Genomic DNA, 26,934 nt, shown 5'->3' with positions numbered 1-26,934 from the left:
TATTTCTGTTTTAATTAGATCAGATTTGACTTTATTATCCAATGATTTAGAATGCCAGTTTATGTCTGTATTGTCATGTCATGGGTAAAATTTTAAAAAATTTTAGTATTAATTGTATGGAATATTGGAATCTAAATCTTTGCTTTCAAACCATACGATGAAGACTTCACAATAGATGTATTTCTGTGACTCTTTCAGTGCTGGATCGTGTTCAGAATGACTTGACAAAACAACTTGAGAATAACCAGCAAGCTGCCAAAAGAGTTGGGGGTTTATTGAATCAATATGAATCCAAGCTGGAGGATTTGGAAGAGGCTTTAAAACAAGCCAGGGAAGCTGTGAAGAAAGCCAACGATCAAAATGGAGTGAATGCCCTTTCACTGAGAGATGCTGTGGTAATTTCAGCGCACTGCACTCAAAACACTCTACACAAAATCATCTCAAAAACAGCCAATTCTGCAATGCTCTTTACCACTTTGGTAGATAATTTGGGAGTGCAAAGAATTTAACAATTCTGCTCTGTTAGTGTTTTATAGTTACCCTGTTTTATAGTCCCATGTCTTTCAGAACACTGTAAGACACAGAATAAAGAATATGAGAGACTCATATTGTAACGTACTGTTTGATGCTAACAGAAATAAGTGAAGCACCATCAAGACACCCTTGCTGTGTTTTGCAGAAGCGTATGGAAGATCTGCAGGAGGAACGCAACAAGGTTGCAAGCCAAATTGGAATTGCCAAAGCTCAAGTGGAGCAGACTGAAGATCTTCTCGGAAAACTTCAAGACAGTAAAAAGGTAAACCTAATATGGTGTATACCTAGAGCAGGCACGCTGGAGTCAGTACAAAGGAAGCATGTTTTTTTTCTGTTTTCAATGCAGTGTCAAAACAGGCATTCTCCCTTGAGCAGTTCCACCTTCCGCGCATGCAGTGAACACATGAAGATATTACCTGGAAATGACAAATGTGAAATGACAATTACACATTATCGCTTTTGAACGTTAATAAAGCTACTGTATATATTTTTTAATTCACCCAATATTTCCGTACACAGTTCGATAAAATAAAAAAAAACATTCCACACATAGGAGAGATATCTGGCCATGAGTTCATTAGTTTAGGAATCAAACAGCAGTTGAAATACTTTGAAGCAAGAAGTGCCTCCCTGCCTGTAGTGTGCCAGCAAAAAGTTTCACTTTCATTTTGAGTAACATAAATATTACCACGAGTTGGTAAATATGTTTCAGTTGTGATAACATTAATGTAGATAAACGCTTTCTTGAATTTTTCTTCACTTCTCAGAAAGTATGTGATACAGATGATATTTTCACTTTCTAAAGGAAGGACATTTTACCTTCTTTTTCAGAGCCCTTCCTCCTATTTGGAGGAGCTGGATATTAATTATATATTTCCTACAAATGTATATGCAGCAGTTACATTTTGACTTTGAAGCACACATCCCTTCATCTAATACTGATCAAAACTGACACGAATTATATTTAAATATTGTTTTATTTTTTTACAAACCCACAGACTTCATTGCAGAACAAAAACAATGTATAAAAGCTAAGTAGTGTATTTATAGAGGGTCTCAAGTCCAGTCAATCCCAAGAAATGGTTAAATATGTATTTTTATATTAACCCAAAAGTCAGATATTGCTTATCAAGATAATTACAAGTGTTTATCCCGCCAGCCAAATACTGAGTTTTGTTTTTATTTAACATCTTCAGCAAATAATCATGCATTTCTGGTAAAAAAAAATGTGTATCTCATTCTTTATCAGGAATATGAAGAACTGGCAGCAAAATTAGATGGAGCAAAAACTGACCTGAGCAGAAAAGTGAATGAACTTTCCAAAGCTGCATCTAAAGAAGATATTGTTGAGAGAGCTGAAAAACACGCGGAGAATCTTGACCGTCTGGCTAGCGAACTGCAGGAGTGAGTCTGCCTAAATGGTTCTCTCATTCTGTCTTGGTGGGAGCGTGTCTTTTGGGTGTCTTTAGTATGTTAAACTAAGACTTTTAATAAACTCATGAATATTTTGGAGCAATCCCACAAAACAATGTGCTCTCTTATGCGGAAAGTAGCAGTGTTTTGGGTTGTCCTCTTTTGAAAGACTTTTGACTTCTTCATACTTCGCTCCTTGTGCTTTGTAAAGTTCTAGTCAAAAATAAGCACAGCATCGACTGCAGATCCCTTTGGATATTTTAGAACGTCGGTATTTCCCAACAGCTGGGTTCACCTCACCTTTGTGAATATTGGGGCATTATTGAGTTTTTTCAGGGGCTTCCTAGATTGTAGATTTAAATATTTCCAAGTGCTCCAGAGAGTTACCTGTCCCAAGTGAAGATTTCATTGCTTACACAGATTCTCTTCCTTCTGCATATTGGATTAAATTCTTTATCTAGAAGCTTCGCAGATTTTTAGTTTAAAGTTCAGTCTAAAACGTGAAGTGGAATTCATAATCTCAAGCTCTCTTGATTTTATTTGTCATTTATCTGCTTTTGTAATTACAGAGCAGTGAAAAATGCAAGCGGTAGTTCTGAAGTGCGCTGTGCAGTGGAGGCTATCGAGGCCTACAAGAACATCACTGACGCAGTGAAGGCTGCAGAAGATGCAGCCAAACAGGCGAAAGCCGCAGCAGATAAAGCTTTGAGGGTAAGCGTCTGTCTAGGATTCTGATGGTCTTATCAGTAGTTTTCTTATCTGATAGGAATAGTTATATATAATTTAAGAAGTGTTGTGTAAGTGTACAAATTCAGTCCAGTGCAAACTGACATCAGTCCAACACTGCTAGTTTGTAAGAGTTTTCACTTTCATAAACCAGGAGCTAATCTACAGTGTGAGTTTTGGTGTCTGCAGTGAGCAATCAATGAAGTTATTTGGGAGTGATCATCGGTAGGCATGTCATCATTAAACTTGTTAGGGCCTTTAGATACTTTAATAAAATATATATATGTATTTATTTCTAGGATGTTCAGCAAGAGGACCTGACAAGAAGAGCAAAGGACCTGAAAAACAGTGCTGCAAATCTGCTATCAGAAGCAGGAGAAGAACAAAATGATCTTAAAAGTGAGTTATAGTTTTTGCTTCCACATTAGTTTGTTTGCCTTTCCCACGTGAGGAATGAGTTCACGTGTTACACAGCTGTTAGATGCATGTTAAATATGAGACATTGTGGCAGTGATTATGTCCAGTATTAGCTAGTAAAAGTATTTAATGGGAACTGTGAGCATGTTTTTCAGGAAAACAGGAATATACTACCTGGGGAAATTATTCCACCAAGATGAAATAGATTAGGAATATATTGATTAAGTTAATTCTCCTCTTCATGGTTTGTTTATCAGAATGTATAGATATTCTAGCTGCTCTCATGCCTCAGGCAATACTTTAAGTAACAGCTATAGGTAATATAGTGATGTGTTCATCTTTAAATTTCACAGCGGCCACTTCAGACCTTGCAACCTTACAAAATCGTTTGGAAGACGCTGAAAAAAAGAAGAAATCCTTACAAAATGACCTTCTAACAGCTCAAAATGAACTCGACCAGATTAGGAGAGGTATGTCTGAAGCTCACATATTCCAATATGTGCCCAGTTCTTTTCCATTTTTGTTGCTGACAATTCTTTTTAAAATGTTATTCTGTTGACACTTAAAAACTATTTTCAAAAAAGTAAAGTAAAAGTAAAAAGTAAAGTGAATAGGAGCCTTGGACCCACCACAGGATCTTGAGAAGCAAATAGTGTATAAACCATTTCAAGGCATTTCACAGGGTCCAAAATACACTACAGTACAATTTTGCTCTAGTTCAATAATTGTAAATAACTAGCAGGGCAGAAAACTGCATGTCATCATATCCTCTGACGCTTTTCTTTCAGCGGACATTGGAGATGCCATCGAAGAAGCAAAGGGAAAGGCCGCAGACGCCACCAGGAAAGCAGAAGATGTCATGGGCAGGGTCAATACCATTGACAACGAGCTGAGCAAAATAAACACTGGCCGTCCGGTTGATTCCAATTTAGAAAAAATAATAGCTGAAGTTGACCAGTCTGGTAAGTATCAGTACTTTAGCTCCCAGGTGTTTCACATTCACTGTATGAGTTATTAGGATGCAGAATTAGTCAATAAAGCAAATACGGACAAAAACACCGGTCTTTTTTGATCAACTGACTGTTATCATCTGTATGATTCTATCCCTAGACATTGTGGTGCTGTTACACTTGACTTTTGTCTTGTTTTTTTAGTGCGGCCGAGTTAAATGGAGTTTTGGCTCAGTCTGTCTTTATTTGAATTGCTCAGGTATCGTCCACTTCACAGTCTTGCCCTGCACTCTGCTTTTTCACAGTTCAAAACCTAACCAACACCATTCCCTCCCTCCTGGACAAGTTCAGCATGATAGAGGAGATGAATTCGCAGATGGCCCCTCCCAGCAACATCTCAGAAAATATCAAAAGAATTAAGGAGCTCATTGCTATGGCCAGAAATGCAGCTGACAAGGTGATGTGTCACCTCAGTTCCCCGCGTGATTTCATTTCCTGTGTTTCATGTTCAGTAAAGGAATAACTCTCTCACCAGCCAGGAACACTGAATTAATACTGATTCATTCATTTATGTTGTTGATTTGTCTTTATCAGAAACTGAAACATGCACATGATTTTCTCATGCATCCGTTATAATCGTCAAAAAAATCGATGCCTGGTGCTTGTCTCAGTGCAATTAAATGAATGTTTTCTGTCTGTTCACAGATTGTTGTTCCTATGAAGTTTGATGGCAATGCCCATGTGGAGCTACGTCCACCAAGTAGCACTGAGGACCTGAAGGCCTACACCTCCCTGTCCTTTTACCTGCAGAGACCCATCTTTAGAGGCGATCGTCGAAGACGACAGGCTTCTGACAGTGGGGATTTGTTTGTGTTGTACTTGGGCAGTAAAGATGTGAGTGTTTCCACTGCTGTTTAATGAGAACAATGAATGAATGTCTGTTCATTAAGACATTTTAGTAAAGTGGAGTAATGGTGAACTTAATCATTACTTTACCCTTTCCCCTGTTTACTTAACCTTAATAAGTCAGTCTGATAATTGCGAAGGCTGAATGAGAGACTTTAAATAAAGAGACACTACCACAACACAGTACTGTAATGTGCAAAATGAGTATGCAAGATTCTTTTTACTGTTGTAAAACACTGACCAGAATAACTGTTACTTGTTGCAGCAGTTAGCCGTTGAGCAGCTGTTTGACTTAAGAAGGGAATTTGGGAGTATGAAAGTGGGTTTGTTCGTTTTTCCTTAGGTCTCCAAAGACTACATCGGAATGGGTCTGAGGAACAACAGGCTTTTCTGCATTTACAAACTGATGGGTGAAGAGTATGAAATAAATGTGGACACTTCAGTCACAGACTCAAAAACAGAAGAATCCATTCTCGACAAGATTGATTTTAACAGGTAATTCTTCAATGCGTCACCAAAGAACAAGTCTTGGTAAAAGAGGCCTGAGTGGAGACTTGATTGAGATTTCTGAAATTTTAAAGGGAGTGGGGATGATTGATTCCGAGGTCCAGTGATTTCTGTTAACTTCAGTGAGCAGAACACAGGGACCCACCTGGAAACCTGCTAAAAGCCAGTGTTAGTCCAGTACTAGAAAGCAAAAACTCAGAGTCATTAATTTATCACCTTGTGGAGACAGAGGCTCTCTGGTATCATTCAAGTGCAAGCTTGTTGTGCTGATCGAGTCAGGCAGTGTGTACTAGAATAACCATCACTGCTGTACCTCTTCTCAGTATTAGCTTTTATGGTGTTAAAGAGTGTTTTTCCAGAGTTCATGTTTTTTCAATTCTGTTTTTTTTTGTGTTTTTATAGAATTTACCAGGATGCCGAAGTCTATTATACCAAATTATTTACTTCGAATAATGCGGATCCTCCCAAACAGTTAACAAATGCTGGCAAGTATACCAGAAATCTTCTCAGCCTTGAACCCAGTGAAGTGGTGTTCTATGTTGGAGGATATCCAGACAGTTTCACTGTAAGTTTTTAATCATATTTATTTATTTTTTCCTAATGTTTATAAGTAATGATGTTTATAAATAACATCAATCTAAGTTGATGTGACAGAATGTGAAACTGAAATGTGCTACACTGAAATTGTCAACCATCGGATGAGCATTTCTGATGTAATAGTCATTACAGGCAGAATCAAAGCTCAAGGTTTAGTGAATTCATTAGATTCAGGTGCCTGTTTTTTTCCTGTTCAGAACATTTTTCAAAAGCCTGTGTATTCATCTCCTGTTGCGGTTTTCCGATGATGGATCGTGTGGATATGTATAGATATGTGCTGTGTAAAGTGTGCTGTAGGGCACCGCAGACACCAGGAAATTCCAGTTTCGAGATGTTCTGCTCACATTTCTCTCACCAGAATAGTGGAGACTATATGAAGAGCCAAAAGGGCAGATGTATTCAAAATAGATTTTTTCAGGGTACAGTAAAGAACCAGCAGTGGCCTCCTTATTTATATTTCATTTTTCTGGAATAAATTAGTGACAAAAGTCAGTCCTATAATAGCTAGTAAGACGGTCTATTAATTGTTACTGGCTAAATAAAAGCCCTTTTTTGTTTTCTGTGAGCTATCTTTAGACATCTCACCATAGCTATGTAGGTTCTCTTGTGGATAGGTTAAAAAATGTCATACTACCAAGTCTTTGCAAAAACACCAAGTGTTCACTAAGATATATAGTTCATAAAACACTGACTTTAAAAATTGCACCATGACACGTTGGCTTTGAAAAGGCTTATGTACCAACATTATTCCATACACTCAGCTACTTGCCAATATTTCTGTATTACAGTATTATGTTCTTTGCAAAATGTGGTCCTTTAAATTTGAATAATAATTTTTAGTTCATAACTTTACTTTTTTAAGAACCCATTCATCATTTAGAATTGACATTTTTCTTTTTCTTTCTCCCAACAGCCCCCGTCTCCCTTAAATTTGCCCAAATATCGAGGGTGTATTGAGTTTTCTAGCATGAATGATAAATTCATCAGCTTGTACAACTTCAAGAATGCTGTCAATGTGAATGTTGAAACACCATGTAAAAGGTACTGTTAATATAAGTAATGAACACTAAAGTCTACATCATGGAGAAATTTAATGGCTATATCCAGTGTAGAAATGACTCATGTGGATTTTGTGGATGGTTCTGTTTTTCAGATATAAACAAGGATCTGAGTTTTGGTACTTTGAAGGCACTGGATATGCAAAGATTGCCATCGGCAAGAACGTTGGGACATTTAAGCAGGACATTCTATGCAGAGCAGAAAACGGGTTACTGTTCTACATTGGAAATGAGGTACGTAGCTTAATCAATTCATGATAAAAAGCTATCTTGGTATATAAAGGTATGTAAATGCATCTCTAAACAGAGCTGCATTTGGAACTTAAATTTCAAGGTTGAGACACCAATGCTTTTGGCGATAATGTTTTAGAAATGCACTTATAATGGTAATATACTGGAGAACAGGGCATTGTAATTTCTGATTATGTATGGATTCTTAACAGAATGACAGCAGATGATGAAGTAAAGCACAGAGTATTGTCAATAACTTGAGCACAGGTTTCCACCCATGTCTTTTGAAAAAAAAAAAACTTTTTCTCCTGCTTAGTCCATAAAGAACATAAAATGAGTTAAATAAAATACTTCTAGGCATTTCACAAATCAGTCTTTGAAAGAAGGACATGTAATACTGTTGTCACGCCCTCTGCAGCCAGAGGGCGCTCCTGCTCTGTCCTGTCCCTGGTTTCCTGTGCTTTGCTGTCCTTCCGGGGTCTCTCTCTCTGGGGCTATATATTTCTGGGTCACTTATTCTGCTTCGCTCAGCATTGACGTTCGGATGCCCTGAGACCCGCCTAGCTCCAGGTCGCCCCACGTCCGCTACCTGAGGGCATAGGTTTCTATATGGCATTTCCTGAACAGCTGAGGCCGGGCTAACCCCCGTCTCGCCGCTACGCATAGGGTCTTTATCATTCTCCTGCCATTCCACGTCCGTCCCTTCAGACATCCGTGGCAACTGTACAGAAGATATCTAATAGGTTTAGAGTAAATGCAGATTGTATTTTGAGCTCCAGGTCTGTTTAACATGAACATGGGATGATTTGGTTTTGATACAGGACTCCTTCTACTCTGTGAGCATTGAAAATGGTTTCATAGTATGGAGGAGTAAAGAAAGCAACGCACCATTGAAGGAAAGCAGGGGTGAAAATAAAATATTTCCTTCGGTAAGAGTGCTTTCTTTTGTCTGCTAAAATATATCTTTTACGAATTGTTTATAAAAGCAATACAATACAAACATTGTTAAATGATGTGTTAAAATACAGATTTTGTGGACATATTGGTCCTTTTTAAGAATACATTGTACATCGAGATTCATGAATTTTATGAAGTGCTTACTGTGTGAATATAAAAATAAAATACATCGTCTGTATTTATTGTAAAATACATTCATTGTTGACGTGTGAGCCTGTGAGGTTTGGAGATTTGCACCATTCTTCTATAAGATGGGATGTTATAATACATTTTTAATAATGCTTTTGTGAAAGTATTTCCATTTTGCATTTCACTGCTCTTGTATCAACCCATTGACTGAATGGAGTTGCCTTTCTCTGTATTGGTTTTGTAGCATTGTGATTTGGTTTTAAATTGAGGAATTGTTCCCATTTCTAAATGCAATTCTAATAATTGGCAGGTAATTCTCTGCTCTTCCAATGTACAAATACCACTTGATGATGTGCTTCACCAGACTGGTTGTGTGTGTTTTAGGATGTGGGTTTTGATGTCAGAACACTGTCACCACAGAGTCTATTCTGTGACAAGTTGTCAAAATTTGGTAGAAAATGTACATAAGGAAAACAAACATGACCTGAAGTATTGTAGTTGGGATGCTGTTATACCATCAAATGTACAATGCTCTATTTCTAACATTTTTATGTACTTTTTTATTTTCATAGGATAACTTAAAAGCCTTAAACATAATTTTGACCCGAGATAAATTTATAATTTCTGGTGCTGAAAAACTAATCTCAGACTATAATGGTATTGGAACCTACACAGAATACTACATTGGAGGAATACCAATGTCCATAAGAGAAAGGTAAGAATTTTTACCTTAATGACACAGTATCGCTAAATTTCTGTAATTTACATAATTACATAATTTTCATGTTGGGAAAATATTACACTATGAGAATGATCTGCTTCTGCTCCTTTTTTACTACGTTTGGGGCTATATTACTAGAACTTTACTTCAGGCAGTTAATCCAGACAAGGGTTTCCAACCTTTTATGTGAAGTATCCCTTTCTGTCCAAAAATGCCATTTGAAGTAAGAAAGCAAAATGAAAGGGCCTATCCCGGCAAGCAACCGGCACAAGGTGGGGTACATCCTGGATGGGACACCAGTCTATTGCAGGGCAGAGCACATCTGGGCCAATTTTCCCAGAAGCCAATGAACCTACTGTGATGCCACATGGGGTGGCCCACAGCAAGGGCACAGGTTTTTATTTACAGGTTGTTTATAGTAGTCTTGTCCTGTGGTCAAAAATAGTCTTCTTCTCACAGGATGCTGGGGAAAAATAAACAGCCCACACTGTTTATTTAAAACAGTGTTAAAACTGTAGTTAGCAGCTACTCTTAAGCCTGAGGTGGGAAAAAATAAAACCTTCAGACAAGAGACAGATTCAGCCTGTTTCAGGCTAGAGACTGTGCAATCTGACAGTTCATCCTTGGCTTTAGCTCCTGGTCTTCACCATCTCCTTGCCCTCTCAGCGCTCCATTTATCTTGTCTGGAGCAGAAAGCACAGCTGATGCCTCCTCCACTGATTACTAGTGTCCTGTCAAACTGCATGTGATCTGCATGCTGCCATCATGGGCAGTGGGAGGCTTAGAAAAAAATACATATTTCACGGGGAAGGTAATACCCCTTTGGGACTCAGCCTTACGCGGTGTCACACTACCACTATGCCTTTGGACTGTGGGAGGAAACCAGAGCACCCGGAGGAGACCCACATGAATATGGGGAGAACATGCAAACTCCACCCCAGAAATTGAATCGAGGGCCTCAGCGCTGCGAGTCAGCAATGCTGACCACTGTGCCACCATTACACCCATTGTCATATGCAGTTATGCATTTAAATGATTAAATGTGATGTCTAAAAATATTATAAACAGATTTTTTTTTCATTTACATTGTGGACTTGTTACAGCTTTCAGCTTCAATATATATAAATATCTTCAATGAAGTACATCATTGAAATATTATTTTTATGGCCCTTATTTCACTGGTCCCCTATATTTGGCTCTTATTCTCTCCCCCAGTCTGATTTTTTCATTATACTTCCTTTGTTCCCCAGCAAAAATATTACCACGCCGCCTCTGAAAGGATGCATAAAAAATATTCAGAGTCCAGAAGGCAATGCTCAGTTTGAGGAATCTGTGGGTGTGAGTCCAGGATGCCCTATTGACTTCTTGGTAAGTGTTTGTTTAAAATGAGAATTTCTTTGTAACCTCTATGTTAGCATGTTTTCTTTTAAATTAAAATAGGGTTTAAGTACGAATAACATACTGTACTTACTGAATTGTAAGAGCTTATACTATTTTATAATTATTCCTACTTCTCATAGTAGCTCAGTTTGAAACCAACATAAAATATGAATATTTCATGAGTTACAAATGATTTAATCCTATTCTTGCAGAACCAGTATTGAGTGTTGTACTCTTTAACTCATCACAAAGATGAGTTTGTAATAAAACCAGGTCATTTTTCAATATCAGTATGAGTTTGGTTATATTTTAATCTTCCTGTGTTTTCATTCTGCTCTGTGATTTGTGAACAACAATAAGACCAGACTGCAACCAAAATACTTATTGGTTTTAGAGTACTATAGAGGTCAAAACACACAGAGCAGTAGTGATGCACGGGTTGGCTTTTTTTGACCAAGGGGGTCAAAGGGTGGGGGGTGGGTTCAGACCCCAGGTGTGGTTACTGCTGTTGTACTCCTGAACAAGATACTTCAGATTGTTCCACAAATGTCCAGCTGTTTAAATAGATGCAAATGCAGGACACGTGGGATTAAAGCATGTGACAAAGAATGAATAATAATTAATAATAACAGATATAATCTCAGTAGTCTTATTGGTTCCTGAAAGGAAGCTCTTGTTTATTGACCATCTTTGTCTTCCTCTTAGATTTCACGCGACGCAACTTTCAGTCTGGGCAGCTCTCTGACGACTTCGGCGGACGGCTTTGACCTGGGTAAAGATGTCATGGTGGCAATGGGCTTCCGGACCACAGAGAAGACAGGTCTCCTTCTTCACAACAGCCAGGCAGTAGGTTTCTTTTACAGCTGCTTTCTTCTTCTTCTTTCTTCTGCTGTAAGAAACTAACTGGCAATTCCAGGAAAAAAATAACAAAGTGCAGAGAAGACACCATATACAAAGAGGTAATGGGGAAAACGCAAGATAATTAATTCTTCTTCAGTGTAATGCCCGGATTCACTCATATCTTTTTTGTCACTGAGGAGATCGCTTCTTCTTTTTTATAATGTACCACAGGCACTGATGAGGCAGCTGTCCGTAACGGCAGTCCCGAGTATCCTCATTTTATCAGGAAAACTTTACAGTTAGAGGGTGTGAGTTGCCTGATCAATAACTTAATGTATTTGTATGCATCAATATATTTCTCCTGAAGTTATTTTCTTCTATTCATTGTTAAATCTGGAAACAGCTTGCACAGAAAAACTTGGAACGGCAGTCAGGTTCTTAATGATGACGTACAGTACACACATATATTGTATACAGTTTATCTGTGTGTCTCTCCCCAAGTCCCTGTCCCTGTCCTGTACTCAGCCTTGACGTGCTGCAGCTCCAGTGTACGCCAACGACAATATCTACAAAAGCAGTGCTGCCACAAACAGATGTTTTCTAGCAGCGTCCATGTTTGTGCCCGTGGCTTCAAGAGCTTGAGTCAAAACTATTTCAGCTGCGCCCGGGACGAACCAACCTTGCTAGCAGAGCCTGTAGAGCATGAGCTAAAATAATTGGGCTGGAAAATGACCATGAACAGTGACAGCTGAATAACGCAGCTACTGTACATTGCGTAGTGTACAGCTGAGTATCACAATACAGTACCTTTATGTTGTTTTTACCACGGGGACATTAAGACCAGATTCCACCTTTGCCCCTGCAAGCGGCAGAAAGAAGTGTGAAAAAGTGTATTCTAGGAATACTGTAATAAAACTGGACAGGAAAAGAAGCGGGCAGATGAGAGAACAAACATGACATTATTGAAAAAGTGAAAAAAAAAGAATGATTCACTACTAGAGTAACGTTGTTTTTTTTTCCCCCGTTAGGATACTGGGATGGAACTCTCACTGGATAATGGCTTTGTGGTCTTTAAATTCAAGGATAAAGTATGGAAGTCAAACTATAAGTATGAAGATGGAAAATGGCACTACCTAACAGCAGCAAAGACGAGCCAAAGGTTTGTACAGTACATCAGTACACCAGGAATTGTATTTCAAAACAGTATCAAACAGTACAAGCACTGAGGCAATGCTTAAGATGTTTTCACAAATCAGAAACTCAGCTCTTTTAACCCAAACTCTCAACATAATCCAAAAACGTAGATATAATTAATAATAATTAGATTAATACAGTACAATACCTTTCATCCCACAGCACTTTGTACATGCTCATTTAATCTAGCTCTGGAGTACCCACCTAGGTGACACATAGCAACTGTAATACACCAGCAGGCAAGCTGCATAGTCACAAGTGCAAGTCAAAACATGAGAAATGACTATGGGGGAATTTTAGACAGATTATCCAAACCCAAATTGTAGTTTAACCGAGACGCCAGTGTTACCACCACTAGTCTTTCAGAGAGTGTCATGGGATCTTAATGAACAATAATCAGAATCCTGTTACTGGTGATACTGGTGCTTTGTAAATTCTATCCAAGACGATAGATCGCCACCTTCCTGTCCCTCTATACCATTAAAAAATAAAGACACCTGGTTTTCCTTTGAGATTTCCCATTCCAGTACTAATGCTAGGTCTGAGAAGGTCAGGCACAAAATAAGCCAGTTAAAGTTACAAATCCTACCAGGAATAAAAGATAGTACATTCTACGGAGGTGCGTGACTCTTACAATGGCTTTGGTCCTACTTTTCTCATTTGTTTCTCGTACATAATTGCTACTCATTTCCAGAAGTTGTGTTTCATTCAAATTTGTTTAATCTACTGCTAGAATAATAGATGCACTTTATTGCACTAGGAAATATTATTTTTTTTCTTAATTATTCCTCAGCATCACACTGCGCATTGATGAAGAAGATGAAGGAAGAGATCAGCCCTCATCCTCACTAGTTAGGAGCATGAATACACCCAATATTATTCTGGGCAAAGACACCTTTGAAGGTTGTCTTACCAATGTTTATATGAGAAGGTAATTTTGCACTAGCTACTAAAGTTTTTATTAGAAGCCCACTTTTTTCAATTTGAAGACACTTGACCTTAAACTTTTGTTTTTACCCTGTGTTAGAAAAAACTCTAATTTTAAGGGTTGTATGCAATCCTTTGGGACTTGCTTTGGGACACTAATCTTATCTACCAACAATGCTTTTATATATTTTTAGTATAGAAAGTATTTAACTTTCAGGAGATACATTTATCATACTACTTAAAGTTTTGTTTTGAGGGTGGCAGTAACTTATACACATGAGTTAGATACAGGACATTTTGTGTGTTAAAGCAATGTATAAGTACTGTATATGTTTTAAACAGATTAAGTAGATTATATTTTTTCCTTCTTAAACGTTTAAAGATAATAAAGCCACCATTGTTAATCTAACAAGCTATGCCTTAAGCTATGAGAAAATTACTTCCTTTATTGTTTCATTCCAGGCCAGTCCTCTACAAGCCGGAGGACTTGAGCAGATTCAGCTCAACGGGAAACGTGTCTGTGGGATCTTGCAGTGCTGAGAAACCACCCCAGTCAATGATGGCCAGAACCAGCCTCAGCCGCTCCTCTTTAAGGAGGGTGGGTATAAGAAGTTTTGGTTTCCTTGAGAGTTTGAAAGCAACAGCCTAAGCGGAAAACTACTATAGGAACTCCTTAAAATCACAAAGGCCCTTAATAACAAGCTTGTCCCTCAACCTAGCGTTTTGTTTCAATGGTGTGGTTTATGAATGACTCTCCTAGGAGTCGGGGCCGCAGGCAGCATTGACATTAGAATACTTTTACAAGGGGAATTACTGCAGCCCAAAGCTAAGGCAGGGGGCGTGGGAGTATGGAACAAGCTATCCGCTGTGTGGTTGAAGCCAATACATTGGCTTCTGTCAAGAAAATGCTGGATGAGATCTTTAGGTCAGTAAGCTGCTAACAGCTGAATGGGCTTGATGAGTCAAGTGGCTCGTCTTCTCACCTTTCCTGTGCAGAAGACAATGTACAGTAGTTTCAAGTGATAATTAGATCCCAAACAGTTTGTATTAATAAATGGTTTCTTCAATGTGTGTGTTTCTTTATGTGAGTCTTTCCATCTTAAACTTTATCTTAGTATTGGTAAGCATTATTTCTGCAAGGAAATTCACGAAGGAATTTATAAAACACAATTTCACACAGGGTTAAAGATTTAATTTAAAATTTTTGTCTATACAGTTTTATATGGGCATATATAGCTGATTTATTCAGTCAGAATGAACAATATTTTGTCAAACCATATATTTAAAAAATAATTTTGTTGAGTTATTCCAATATTTATGTTCTTATACTGCTTTATTTTCAGAGATGAAGAGAAGGAATTGGATGTTCAAAACGATGAAAAAGTGAACTGTAATGGACTTGTCATTATCGCTTCTTCATTGTGCTTTGTCAAATAGTAACACTTTCAACCAGCAACCGACTTTGTGTTATATTTGAAACAATTAAGATCACTAATAACGTTTTTAGCACAAATAATAACGATGGTAAAAGAGTAATCGTGTTTATTTTGGTACAACAGTACCAAACAGTACAAGCACTAGTATATACTGTAATTATTCTGCTTTTTCTGGTTCACAACAGCTTGTGTTAAAACAAAAAAAAACCATCACCAACATTAACATATTGTCTAAAAATGATATAAATGTTGACATCTGTCAAATTCACTGTGCTGTACTCCATTATGCATTATCATTTTTAAATAAATGAGTCATTTATTACTCAATAAATTTGCATTGTACAATCATGTTTTAGATCTGTTTTGCATTCTAGTGACTAAACCCTTTCTTCTCTTTAACCCTTTTCGGCGTGAATTTTTATTTTGGGGTAAAAGTAAGGTCAAAAGTAATCATATATTGTAGTCATGCTTATAGAGAATAATAACTTTTTAAATTGTTTTTAATTGTTGTACATCAACAACAACAGTCCCATCATGTTTCTCTTATTACATAAAATGATCAGTTTAAAACATTTTAAAGAATGATGAGTCAGACACACAGAATAATGAAAGACTGAGCTACAAACTGTCTCTCAAGAGTTCAATGAAACCAAAAAACTTTAAGAACATTTTTTTTCATTCACAGAGGATTAAAAAAGCAAAATAATGCTGAGATTGAATTCTTAGTGGCACATAATTCTCGTCTGTCTCTTTGGGAACTATATCTCTCTGTCCAGGGTCCGCCGTGATTCTGTTGTCTGGTGTTTTCTGACGTGATCTGGTAGTTCCACAGGCTGGAGCCCAGATTCATACAGGCTTTTCAGCTGACAGTCCATGAAGGTTTAACAGAGATTTCAAACTACACCACACAATTGAAATACCTCTTCTCTTTAGAACAATATCTGATGGAATAAATAAAATCGTATTAACTGTGAGATCTATCACACCTCTTATTGCTGTGGGGAGGATTCTCATAAATGATGAGAGACTTACTAAGGTTTCTTTTAAAAGAACAGCGCTAGACAGGAATGAAAGAAGCTGAATTGGTATCCTCTACACCAGCCATCCATATTACACATTAAAACTCCATTCTTTGATTTTCTTTTGTGCTTGTTTTACCACGAAGTGTGTATTTTATTATTTATTAATCTGCCAAGATTTCTAAGAAATATTCTTTGGTGATGATTATACACTGTTCTTTAGAAATTGTTTTGTGTTCATTAAAAATTTCTTTAACTACCTCATAGAGATGTTATATTTTTAAAGAAATTAAGTAGTTCAAAAGGTGTTTAAACACCTGCATGCAAGAAATTTTTACAAATCCAAACTTATTACTTTTAATTCAACATGCAAACTGAGAGGCCTCTCAAGCATTTATTTCTAGTTAATCAAGCTTAAAACAGACAGCTAGCTTTTGGCTACTCAACAGTTATTTAATAATGCTCTCGGTGGTGGCTACATGGTTTCACTGCTCATTTCTCTCCAGTGTAGGTGTACTCTAATAACAGGTTTTATAAAGAGTACCTAAAATCTCCCCACAAGAAGAAGGCTCAAAAAGAGCTCCTCAAAAAACTACAGCACATACAGTAAAATGTAAAAGCAGTTTTTCAGCAAAGACGTTCAAATGTTTCTACTCCTGACAGGTTATAGTGCACTGGGCTTTAAAACCCCATTTATGTGTTTGTATATCTGGGTGTTTAAATACCCAAACAGCCGGAACCATTAGGCACTACCTGGGCATTTTGACTCCAGTGTTATGAGTCAAATATCAAAGTAACAGATTGTTTATAGTATGATATTCCCATTTGTCCTTCACACCAGCTTCTTGTTTATTTAAATTATATACCTTCCCCTTTACTTTATTCTGATTTTTTTCACTTTTCCTATATGTCCTGTCTAGCTAGTGCAGAAGTGTTCAGATAAAACATTTTCAAGCCACTTTCTGAACCATATAATGCTGAAAGGCTTCAAGCCATTTGACAGTGGATAATACTTCCAATGTTTTGTGAGAACAGAATGGCTTTATGCAAGGGTTAGAGTACAATACTATGATGAAAATAAAATTTGGTAAGGGCAAAAAATGCAAAGATCTTCTCATAGCAAAGCAGTAGAAGGCCTTTGATTTATACAACCATAATCCAATCCTAAAACTAAATGAACGTGTGTAATTTTATAAATCAAATGACAGTTTTTTAAAAATGAAACAGAAGCAGAACTGCAGGTCAGTTGACTGATCACAAGCTTTTTAAAACCTCGATCCATGAATGAAGCAAATCTGGCCAGCGGTTGATTTAGCCGATTCTACAAGTATCTGCTATTAGTCCGCTTCCAGTTTCAAAGGCTCCCTGTGGTCCCAGAGCTCATGGTGGAGAACCACGGCTGTAGAAATTGCAGCGTCTTTTGCTTCGAAGAATCAAAATGAGTTTTGGATGGTATGAATGCTGTATAGATGTGTACAATTGCATGAAAAAAACATCAGTGTCAGTATGTATTAATTTCAGTTCAGCTGCACAATGCAGGATAATCTGTAATTGTACAGTTTTTACCATCTCGTCATAGTCTGTTTTGGGAATTTTTCTCTAAAACACAATCTGATCGGATTCTGGCTCAGGCAATACTTGCACTCCTGATCCTTTAAACACCATCTTTGGAAGCAATACCAACACGTGGGCAAAATAAGTTTTGAAACTGTCTTTCTGTTTTAGCACAAATGCTTTCATGTTCAGAAAACTATATTTAAAGTGCACTGAATAAATGTCAAATAGTGAATACTTATGGCATCTTCTATGAAATGCAAACGATTTTTTAAAAAATCATTCAGTGTTTGGAAAAAAAATTCATTTTATTATTGACGCTCAAAGTTTGATTTGCTGAAAGTTTGTTTGAAATCTTCGCTGTGGTACTGTACTTTGCATTAGGCTGATAAAACAGATTTCTGACCATAATGTGAAACTACTGTAGTAAACACATTTTTTATATTAACATAAAAACAATCATGTAAAATTACAGCATTACATCCATTTATATGTAGATGGAAAATACAGAGATTTCATTTTAATTCCACTAATCATCTTTATCAGGGGCCATTTTGGGCTTATTATGCTCCAGTGGAAGATGCAAAATGTATAAATGCAAATGAAATAATGAAGTATCGTATTTAGTGAATTTGCAATGTAATTTGAAGAATATTTTCAGTGGCATTTGTTGCCATGTACAGTACTTGCATTTATGTTTATGTAGGTGGTATGATAAGGCTTTATGCAAATGAGAAATAGGTACAGTAGCACCACACCCCTGATCCTGCAAGGCTGGTGTGTCTGCAGGGTTCTGGGTTCCTTTAGGGCTTCAGTACTTGAAAAGTTGGAAAAGCTGTTCAATTCTTGCCAAACAAGCTGATTTATGCTGATTAAAGACGTTAGAAAGAAGCCCTGCAGAGACACCTGCCCACTGGGAAATGCCCTGGACTTCCCTGCTGCAGGGAGTACAGTATATATTAGTGGTAGACAGCTCCAGTCTTGGAGGGCAACAGTTGAGTGTTTACTGTATGTGATCACCCATTCTTTGGATCATAATGAAACTTCATATTTTTAAATTGTTTAAGAATCACAATACAATGTTGCTGTGTCAAACAGACTCATACGAAACCTGACCCACCTGTGTAAGGCTTCTCAGCCGAAGGCTTGTTATTGTATCTTTTTACCTTTCAGCACAGAATTAACCTGTACAAGTTCCTTTGTAGCTCAAAGGCTGATGCAACCCTCAATTTGAACTTCATTTCCACACAGCAAAATGATCTATCCGTGGGGGGAAAAAATGAACCGGCTTTCATTTACTTTAAGAGACTGCACGCTTGTGCAAGTAGCAGCGCCTCCGAGCTAAAAACATGTTCTCTTCTTTATTGCAAAGGAGAATGAAGTGAAAGAGGAGGCAATGGAGCTCGAAAGAGTGCAAAACACGTCTGAGTGCCGGCCGCCAGATCGTGTCAGAAACGCCTTCCAGCTGGGCGAGTCACATGGCCGACTGGAGTATAACGTCACTCCTCAGACATTTCAGGACAGGTATGGAATTCCTTTTTAATCTTTCTTTGTCTTGTCGTCATCGCCATCCTTTGTGTGAGCAGTAAAGCCTTACTGTGATGACAGAATAACTGGGATTCAGCTCTGAAAAAATGTCACCTTGCACATTGGGGCTGATTTAAGACCATTCAGATGTTTCACATTAAAAAGGAAAATGTATTTCAGTGTGGCTTTAATAAGTACCAGTTCTGAAACAATGAAGTTTATTTCTAAAGCATTTCTCTTGAAAAAGATTGTGGGCTTTACATAACAAAAGAAAAAAAGATTACAGACAAAAAGTGTATATGCAATAATAGTACAAAAACAGCACAAATGATACATTTTTAAAATTCAATCATAAACTGTATTGTTTTAGGGAAGGGTGGCAGACCGGTATCTGTTCGGTACAGATTATAAACAGAAGCAGTTTAACACTAAAGTTTAATTTTATCCATGTTTCTTTGAAATACCAGCATAAAACATTGCATTTGTGCAGAAAAATAAAGTGATCAAGTTTCACAAGATCAGACAGACCTAAAAAGACAAGTTCTACTTAAAAAAATTAGATACTTCAACAATAATTGGATAATTAAACCTACTAAAAATAGTAACTTTAATGTCCACCCAAATGTTTAAGATAATCAGCTCAAGCTAGATCAGCTAATCAAAGGCAGTACTCTCATGTAGTAATACAAAAGAGTTGGGGAACAAGAGTCATCAGTCATCAGTATTTTCCCAGCCTGGCTATGGTCTCTAAACGGTGTTTTTGGCATAGGAATTTGGAATAGGATTCTCTCTTGATCTCATGTCTCATCACCAACATTTAATGCTCCTGGAAAATAGTTTTAGCAGTAATGTCAAACCCTTTTACAAGTTCTGCAACCATCCTTGATTCAGTCATAAAACAACAACAAGCACTCATGATTTTCACATAACTGATTGTTTCTAGACAGGCTGCATCTGAAGGCCGTACAGCCATGAGCTCATCCTTGACTGTCTCCATGCCAGTTTCTCGTTCCTTCGCCCCTTCCGCCAGTCTGGAGTAATGAGTAACATGCTCTACTGGCACTGCAAACATTTGCTTTGCAGTGCGTCCCTCCCCAGTGAGGGACACATTAAATTAAAATGAATTTGGAACTTATACAGTTAGTAGCTTTAATGAACACATACTGTACCTGTAACTGTCACACTCTATGTTTGTGAGTCAAAAGGAAATGGAATGTTAGTGGTTCATACCTATTCAATCAAATGTCTAAGTATCAAGAAAGAATACTTTCTGTCAGGAGTGTGGAGTGCCTTAAGACAGTACTTAAGAAAACCACAGAGCCCTTTCTAAAATATTCCTATACAGATAAGGTCAGTTCTCAACTAGGCGCATTTCCAGGCTGCTTGAGAAGTGCTGAGAAAGGAAAGAGCAAATTTTGCACGAGAGGTCTAGGAGCTTGGAGGAGTGTGCCTGCGAAACCAGAAACCTGATCAGCGAACGGTTTCCTTTCTAGGTCTCATATCTCACTCGACATCCGAACAAAGTCCCAGGAAGGCTTGATCTTTTACGCTGCTAATAAATTTGGGACCTCACATGTGGCTCTCTACATAAACAATGGACGGATTAAGCTTTCATTGAGTTCTCCTGGAAAGAAACGGAAAATATTTAATAAAGAAAAATACAACGATGGCAAATGGCACACAGTGAGTCCTTTATTGTATTTCTTGTCTTGGATTCTCCCCTTTATATGGTGTGTTTATAGTCTTTATGACAAGCATTTGACACATCATGGTTAACAAGTTTATGATGGTTTGGTAAGTACTGTGTGTAGTTCCATGTCAGTAATAAAATCCAAATAACTGCTTTATAAATATGTGTTTTATGTCACATATTATAAATTTATAACTCACAAACTGGAGCTTCTTTTTGTTGGAAATTTAGGGCTACTTTTATATTTTATTTATGGAAAAAGCAAGTAGTCTTCATTACTAAGCATTTCCAGAACAACCCTAACAACACACGGTTGACTATTTTTAAATTGCCAAGCTTTATGATCTATAGAACCGTGTATTTGAATAGAAATAAAGAATGATGTCATGGGTTGCACATGCCATGCACATGCAACATGCCAGTGGCATGTTGGTTAACGTTGCTGCCGCACTTTTCTCCCACAGTTCAAAGATGTGCTGGTGGGTTAATTGGCTTCTGGTAAAACGGGCCCTGGAGTGAGTGTGTGCGTGTCGGTGTTTGTGTCTGTATCCATGCATCTGTCCTGCAGTGTACTGCAATCTACTGCAAAGGCGTCCCATCCCGTCCAGGGGGTACCCTGGCTTGCACCTTTTGCTTGCTGGGATAGACTCCAGTTAGAAATATCGCTATGACTGTATTCCATCGCTTGGAAAAGGGACAGAATTCTTATTACTGCTGTACAAATGTTCTGTAGGTCATGTTCAGTTGGGAAAAACGCAGCTTCCGCCTTGTCGTTGACGGCCTCCGCGCACAGGATGGTGACTTCACCCAAGTCAGCTCTCTCCAGTTGCAGCCTCCAATTTATCTGGGAAACGTTCCTGCCTTAAGTGCCAGCTCAAAACTCCAGGTAATGTCCTGAGCCCAGGGTGAGCAGGGCAAATTTCAGCTCACGTTAAAGTCGTTCTGCAAGGAGTGCTTCTGAATTTAATTGCTTATTGCTTCTGAATTTAATTTTGTTGCTGATGAAGAACGGAAAGGTGATTTAAAGGTGATGTGTCACGCAGATACTGAGTTATTTTATATTAGTCAGAATGTTTTTTTGAAAGGTTAAATCTACATTGAACATTGCAGGACATTTTAAAAAACAAGTTATTACGAAATACATTTAAATGTTATAAAACACATCTCAGGTTGTGTTTTGTAATTCAGGATCGGTTTTGTTCATTAAACTGATTTTAATTTCTTTTCTGCATCAGATCCTTCCTAAAAATAGTGTGGTTGGGTGTATCAGGAATTTCAAACTGAATGATCGACCAATGGCGGAGCCCACTGACAACTATGGAGTCCCTCCTTGTTTTGAGGGGAACATGGAAAGTGGGACCTACTTCTCAGGAAATGGAGGATATGTTGTTTTAGGTACCTGAAGATTTTCATTTTCACGGTGAAAACGTCAAGACAATTGTGTAAAAAACAGACAACATCATGTGTGAAAAGCATTTGCTTCCTTTAGTGAAATTCAACAGTCCAAGAAAACTGATGCTAGTCCAAGAAATGACCTAGTCTGTATATCTGTCTGCATTTTCTGACTTTTTGTGGAAAGGGCTGCCTGCATTTACTAAACTTTTTAATGGAAGGAGTCTGAACATCTTTATTAGTTAAATCTGATTTGAGAAGGATGGAAGCTTGAAAATCCGAACAACAAGCCAGCATCTTGTTGCACAATTTACATTTTGTGCTTCTGGAGGGCCTCACCAAATATAATATAGGCACAGTTGTCTATTATTGTTTCACTGATGACACAACTTTTGTTAACTTCAATACAACTCTTGAAGTAGACCTTCTTCCTGCTGGGGTAACACCAGAATTGGCGTGTGTTTTGGAAGCAAGCCGACCCACTGTGATGGTGGTTGGGAAGTAGTAATGAGCTGCTCTACCTACTGTATTTAGTTAATTGTAATTATTTATTAGTTAGTTATTACTAAAATCTTAGCTATTAATGGGATCTGACAAATATCTGTTTTGAGCAAGCTGAGGAAATATTTGACGCTTGAACTTCAATGCAGTTTGTTTTTGAAAGATACATGCAGTATATTAAACTTTTGACTTACTACAAACAGGTCCAGTAAATACTTATTTTGGATGCGGAATGTATAGACTGAATTATAGACACAAAGTCTGAAATTGTGTGAAATTTTATATACAGTACGTGTGTGGGCAAAGAAATAAAGCCAATGTGTTTCTGCGGTGTTATCCCACAGTTAACGCTACCTCCTAATATGTCTATTATTTTTCAGACAAATCCTTTGTTGTTGGTGTAAATTTCGAGCTTGTGTTTGAGATTCGCCCAAGAAACCTGACCGGTGTCCTTTTCCATGTCAGTGGTCAGAGTGGACATCACCTGAGTTTATTTATCAAAAAGGGAGAGGTAAGAATGGAAATATTCAGTCTTACACTTCACAGCGGTAGATCTGCTGGGTGCAACTTGAATTTGTTTTCATAAAGCAGTAATACAGCTCTACCAGACACAGAGAAGACCTTCAATTAAATATTCAGTTGCAGAGTATATATTTTAGACATCTGTATCGTATTTAGCACAAAGCCTACATTTCTGTCGGCACAGCCAGTTTACTTTGAACATGTTCTATTTTATATTGTTGTTTTTGTCACCCTTGGGTTTTTATATGAATAATCAGCCTGCTGTGAATGTTCTTGTCAGGTCATTGTGCAGGTTAACAATGGAGCAGGTGACTTCAGGGTTGCTGTAACTCCACAACCCACTCTTTGTGATGGAGCTTTTCACCGAATAGCAGGTACACACATTCAAATTCACAAAATATTCTCTTTTGCTCTGTTACTGGATTTGTAGAACTTTTCTAAAAAATGCCAGTTTTACAGAAACTGAAAAACATGAATGTTGGTGTTTATGAGCACAGCTCTAAAATAATGTCTGAGCAGATTTCAGGGACAACTTGAGTAGTTCATGTTTTTCCTCTTAACGTAAGATCATAAGATGATATACCCTCTAAACCTGGAGATTTTTATTCAGACTGATGGGCTGGTTACTTTAATTAAGGTGATATACTGCCAGTCCTCTTTTGTCTGGAATTAATTTGCAAACAAGTTGATCGTAAGCTCAAAGATGTTACTTATGTTCCCTTAGTAATTAAAAGAAACAATGTTGTGCAACTGGATGTGGACACAGAGGGTCGCTATACAGTGGGACCATCATCTTCGTATACAACACAGACCAGAGACCCTCTTTATGTTGGCGGCATCCCAGGTAAAGTGCCAGCAGAGCAGCTTGATGATGGAGCTGCACAGTGTCCATCACTGACAGTGCTAACAACCAGTATTTCACTCGCTTGTTAGGCCCATCTCGCACAGGCCAAGTACTAGAGGGCCACCAGGATTGACATATTTCCTTGTACGTTTCTGCATTTTCTTTTTGAGTGTCTAAAAGAGATACAGTTCTCTTCACTGCTGAATAGTTTTTAATGCAGGGCACATCCTCCCCTGCATCTCACTTCTTCTCAAATTCTTCATCTACAAATTGTTCACAGACAAACTGCACAGATCGGCTCTTCTGACTTCTTAGAGGCTGCAACAAAGTGAGCCCCCACAGGGTAATTCAGTTTAAGACGGGTTCTCAGCAGTACTGTATATGGATTCATCAAAGTATGCATTGTTGATTTTCTGTTGAACACATTAGCCAGTTATCACTGGAAAGAGGCAGTGTCTTCTCCAGCCTTGCTGCAGATATTTAAAGTAAGGAAAGTGTGCAGCTTTCACACCCATGCTAGTCATGCCTGTGGCTGGTCCTGAGACCAGATTTTTAACAGCTGACATGTCTTCTCATCTCCCAGACAGCTTTCTTTCTCAAGCCAGTGGAACATCTGGCAACAGCTGGATCAAAGAACATCCTTGCAGACTTAATGTCCAGGATAGTAGTGATCTTTATTTATCCCTTCATCACCCTATTCTTTCAGGTGTATTTAGTAAATAGTTTAAGGATGTTTTTTTTATGCAGAAATTCTCTTTTTTTCTTAGATTGTCATTTGAACTAAAACTGTAGTAAACCTCCCCACGTAATTTCACTATGTAAAAAATAAAATCTAGCTGCCACCATCAGCAGTACTTCCATTTTATTTCTGAGCAGTTTTTAATTTGGAACACTCATGTGATTCTTTTACTGGAATTAGTGAAGCCGGTAAAAATATTTTTTTTTCTTGAATGAAAGTATCCAAGCCATTCGAAAGCTTAAAGTTTAAACACCTGAAGGTCAGCGACTATTTCTATGCCGGAGTGTGGCGCAGATGGGCACCCTGCTGTCTGCTGTACCCTCCACAGCGTTGAACGTGCAGTGTGAGAGTCTCATCACACACACGCACGCACGCACGCACACACACACACACACACACGCCATTCCCATCGCACTGTGAGCGGTGCTTGTTTTTTCTATCCTCCACAGATCCCTCGCTGCATCCAGAGCTCCCTGTCAGCGCCAGTTTTGTTGGCTGCCTGCAGAATGTGCGCATCAACGGAGACCTGGCTTCCTTTTCCAAAGCAGTGGAAGTCTACGGCCCTGTCAGTCTTCGCTCCTGTCCGGCGAGCTAGAGAGAGAGCGCTGAAAAGGGAGGCCTGGCCACGAAGTGCAGTTCCTGGCAGGGATATAAACAAGGCTGTAGTTTTTAACATTTTTAACAATAAGTACTGTAAGTCTAAGTGTTAGGCCTTTCTTTTATCTACTTTTTATTATTTGGAGATAAGTTATTATTATCGGTCCGTGCTGTACTGTAGCGTACAGCTTTCTGGAATACTATAGGGATTGATACCTGTCAGTCTCTACTGTAAGAAACTCACTAACATGCTACCACACACAGTATAGTAGGTATCTGCCCTTAAAAGACTGTGTTTAAACTCCTCCATGTCTGTTTTAAAGGGGCCATTTATTCTTCCTTTTCAGGGAGGCGCCTGTCATTCTCCTTTCCTCCTGGCACTTCTGTCAGATTATAAGGAAATGGGTAGTTTCACCCTGGATAGATAATACAGGAAAATAAACAACTTTTTTTTTGAGTGGCAAGAAACAAAAATCTCTCTCTCTTCAGTCTTGGTCCTTTATTATTCAGCATTTAATTTGGGAGTTTGACATTTTAAGACAGCTCTCTGAACAATAAACTATAAACATTATATCCAGAAATGCTTCCATATTGCATTATATGTAATTCATAAGGTCAGTGCTTTGGCTAAAATAAACCCCAAAATTTGTATTTCTCAATCCTGAATGAACTCGTAGCTGACTGTGGTGGGGGCCTACGTCTCTGCCAGAGTTTTTGACATGAGCCAGGCGGTTAGGAAGAGAGGCTCGGATTCCCCCTATAAAAACATCAAACACTGTAGCTGCGACTACAAATACCATTGGTGACCACTAGAGGGCTCTTGCTGAAGTACAGTAGCAGAGAAACAGTTCGAATATCGTGTTTTAAGACAACGTACATTTTTCCAATGAAGAAGACATCATTTACAGGTATTTACAGTGACAGGTGCCTTGAAGCTTAATACCTTATGGGGAAAATAGAATATGGTTCCGAAAAAAAAGCATTACCGTAGTAAACTCATTGTTAGAACTGCTAGCTATTTCAGAAAAAGGCATTGTAGTAGGTATTTTTAGTGAAAATAAAGTGAACGTAAAATATCCTACACGTGCAGATAAATTAGATGATTATTACGGTATTATTCTTTCTCTTGTATTGGCGTTCAGTTTTTTTGTATTCCTAGTAGTCTGCATCTTTTTTTTTTAAACTTTTTAACGTCTTGTTTTTATACGGAGCCCGGGAGGGGCCTTCAGTAAGAAAAAGATATATTGAGGGAACGATTTACAATTCGTGCGCACGAAATAACTAAATCGTTCCCTTTGTTTTCTTTAATTCGTGCGCACAAAATAACGTTTTCTAACTCTGTCCCTCGCAAGGACAGGTGTGGCACTAGCAGTGAAAGAGAGGTGCAGTAGCTACAATGCCCTAATAACTCATATCCAAACCAAAATAAACTTAATAAGCTCATCTCTATCCATTATCCTAATCTACAGCAGTGTCAGACAGTGAGGCTTTATTGTACCAATATACAGTAAAATACACCGTAACGTGTTAACAAGCGTTTGATAGCATTGTTGTCAGGAGCCGGGAACAATGCTGGCGTTTTAGAAAATGTATATGTGCGTGCGACTACCGTGACACAAAGAAAAC

At 38.1% G+C, this 26,934-nt stretch overlaps 1 protein-coding gene across 4 annotated transcripts in view; it reads left to right on the top strand.

Annotated features, from left to right (window-relative positions):
* Positions 1 to 25,328, top strand: part of LOC148831676 (laminin subunit alpha-3-like) — a 124,833-nt gene extending 99,505 nt beyond the window's left edge. For 3 of the 4 annotated variants that reach the window (XM_088918802.1, XM_088918801.1, XM_088918800.1), the window contains exons 51-78: positions 199 to 395; positions 680 to 796; positions 1,784 to 1,938; positions 2,517 to 2,658; positions 2,973 to 3,072; positions 3,444 to 3,560; positions 3,879 to 4,052; positions 4,346 to 4,497; positions 4,746 to 4,934; positions 5,290 to 5,441; positions 5,856 to 6,018; positions 6,964 to 7,091; positions 7,204 to 7,342; positions 8,161 to 8,268; positions 8,998 to 9,140; positions 10,397 to 10,514; positions 11,232 to 11,372; positions 12,395 to 12,525; positions 13,354 to 13,491; positions 13,950 to 14,085; positions 18,869 to 19,020; positions 20,517 to 20,706; positions 21,447 to 21,599; positions 21,949 to 22,108; positions 22,987 to 23,117; positions 23,409 to 23,502; positions 23,853 to 23,972; positions 25,161 to 25,328. In XM_088918802.1, the coding sequence (XP_088774928.1) occupies positions 199 to 395; positions 680 to 796; positions 1,784 to 1,938; positions 2,517 to 2,658; positions 2,973 to 3,072; positions 3,444 to 3,560; positions 3,879 to 4,052; positions 4,346 to 4,497; positions 4,746 to 4,934; positions 5,290 to 5,441; positions 5,856 to 6,018; positions 6,964 to 7,091; positions 7,204 to 7,342; positions 8,161 to 8,268; positions 8,998 to 9,140; positions 10,397 to 10,514; positions 11,232 to 11,372; positions 12,395 to 12,525; positions 13,354 to 13,491; positions 13,950 to 14,085; positions 18,869 to 19,020; positions 20,517 to 20,706; positions 21,447 to 21,599; positions 21,949 to 22,108; positions 22,987 to 23,117; positions 23,409 to 23,502; positions 23,853 to 23,972; positions 25,161 to 25,306 (3,986 nt within the window). In that variant the 3' untranslated portion in view covers positions 25,307 to 25,328. Of the gene's footprint in view, positions 1 to 198; positions 396 to 679; positions 797 to 1,783; positions 1,939 to 2,516; positions 2,659 to 2,972; positions 3,073 to 3,443; positions 3,561 to 3,878; positions 4,053 to 4,345; positions 4,498 to 4,745; positions 4,935 to 5,289; positions 5,442 to 5,855; positions 6,019 to 6,963; positions 7,092 to 7,203; positions 7,343 to 8,160; positions 8,269 to 8,997; positions 9,141 to 10,396; positions 10,515 to 11,231; positions 11,373 to 12,394; positions 12,526 to 13,353; positions 13,492 to 13,949; positions 14,086 to 14,830; positions 15,266 to 18,868; positions 19,021 to 20,516; positions 20,707 to 21,446; positions 21,600 to 21,948; positions 22,109 to 22,986; positions 23,118 to 23,408; positions 23,503 to 23,852; positions 23,973 to 25,160 lie in introns of those variants that run through there. The other variant, XM_088918803.1, reaches the window with a different exon arrangement.
* The last annotated feature ends 1,606 nt before the right edge of the window (positions 25,329 to 26,934 follow it).

This window comes from Atractosteus spatula, chromosome 6 (genome assembly GCF_055471065.1).
Source record: "Atractosteus spatula isolate fAtrSpa1 chromosome 6, fAtrSpa1.hap1, whole genome shotgun sequence".
NCBI classification, from domain to species: domain Eukaryota; kingdom Metazoa; phylum Chordata; class Actinopteri; order Semionotiformes; family Lepisosteidae; genus Atractosteus; species Atractosteus spatula.
Note: the sequence above shows the minus strand (reverse complement) of the source record. Positions and strands in the feature narration are given on the sequence as shown.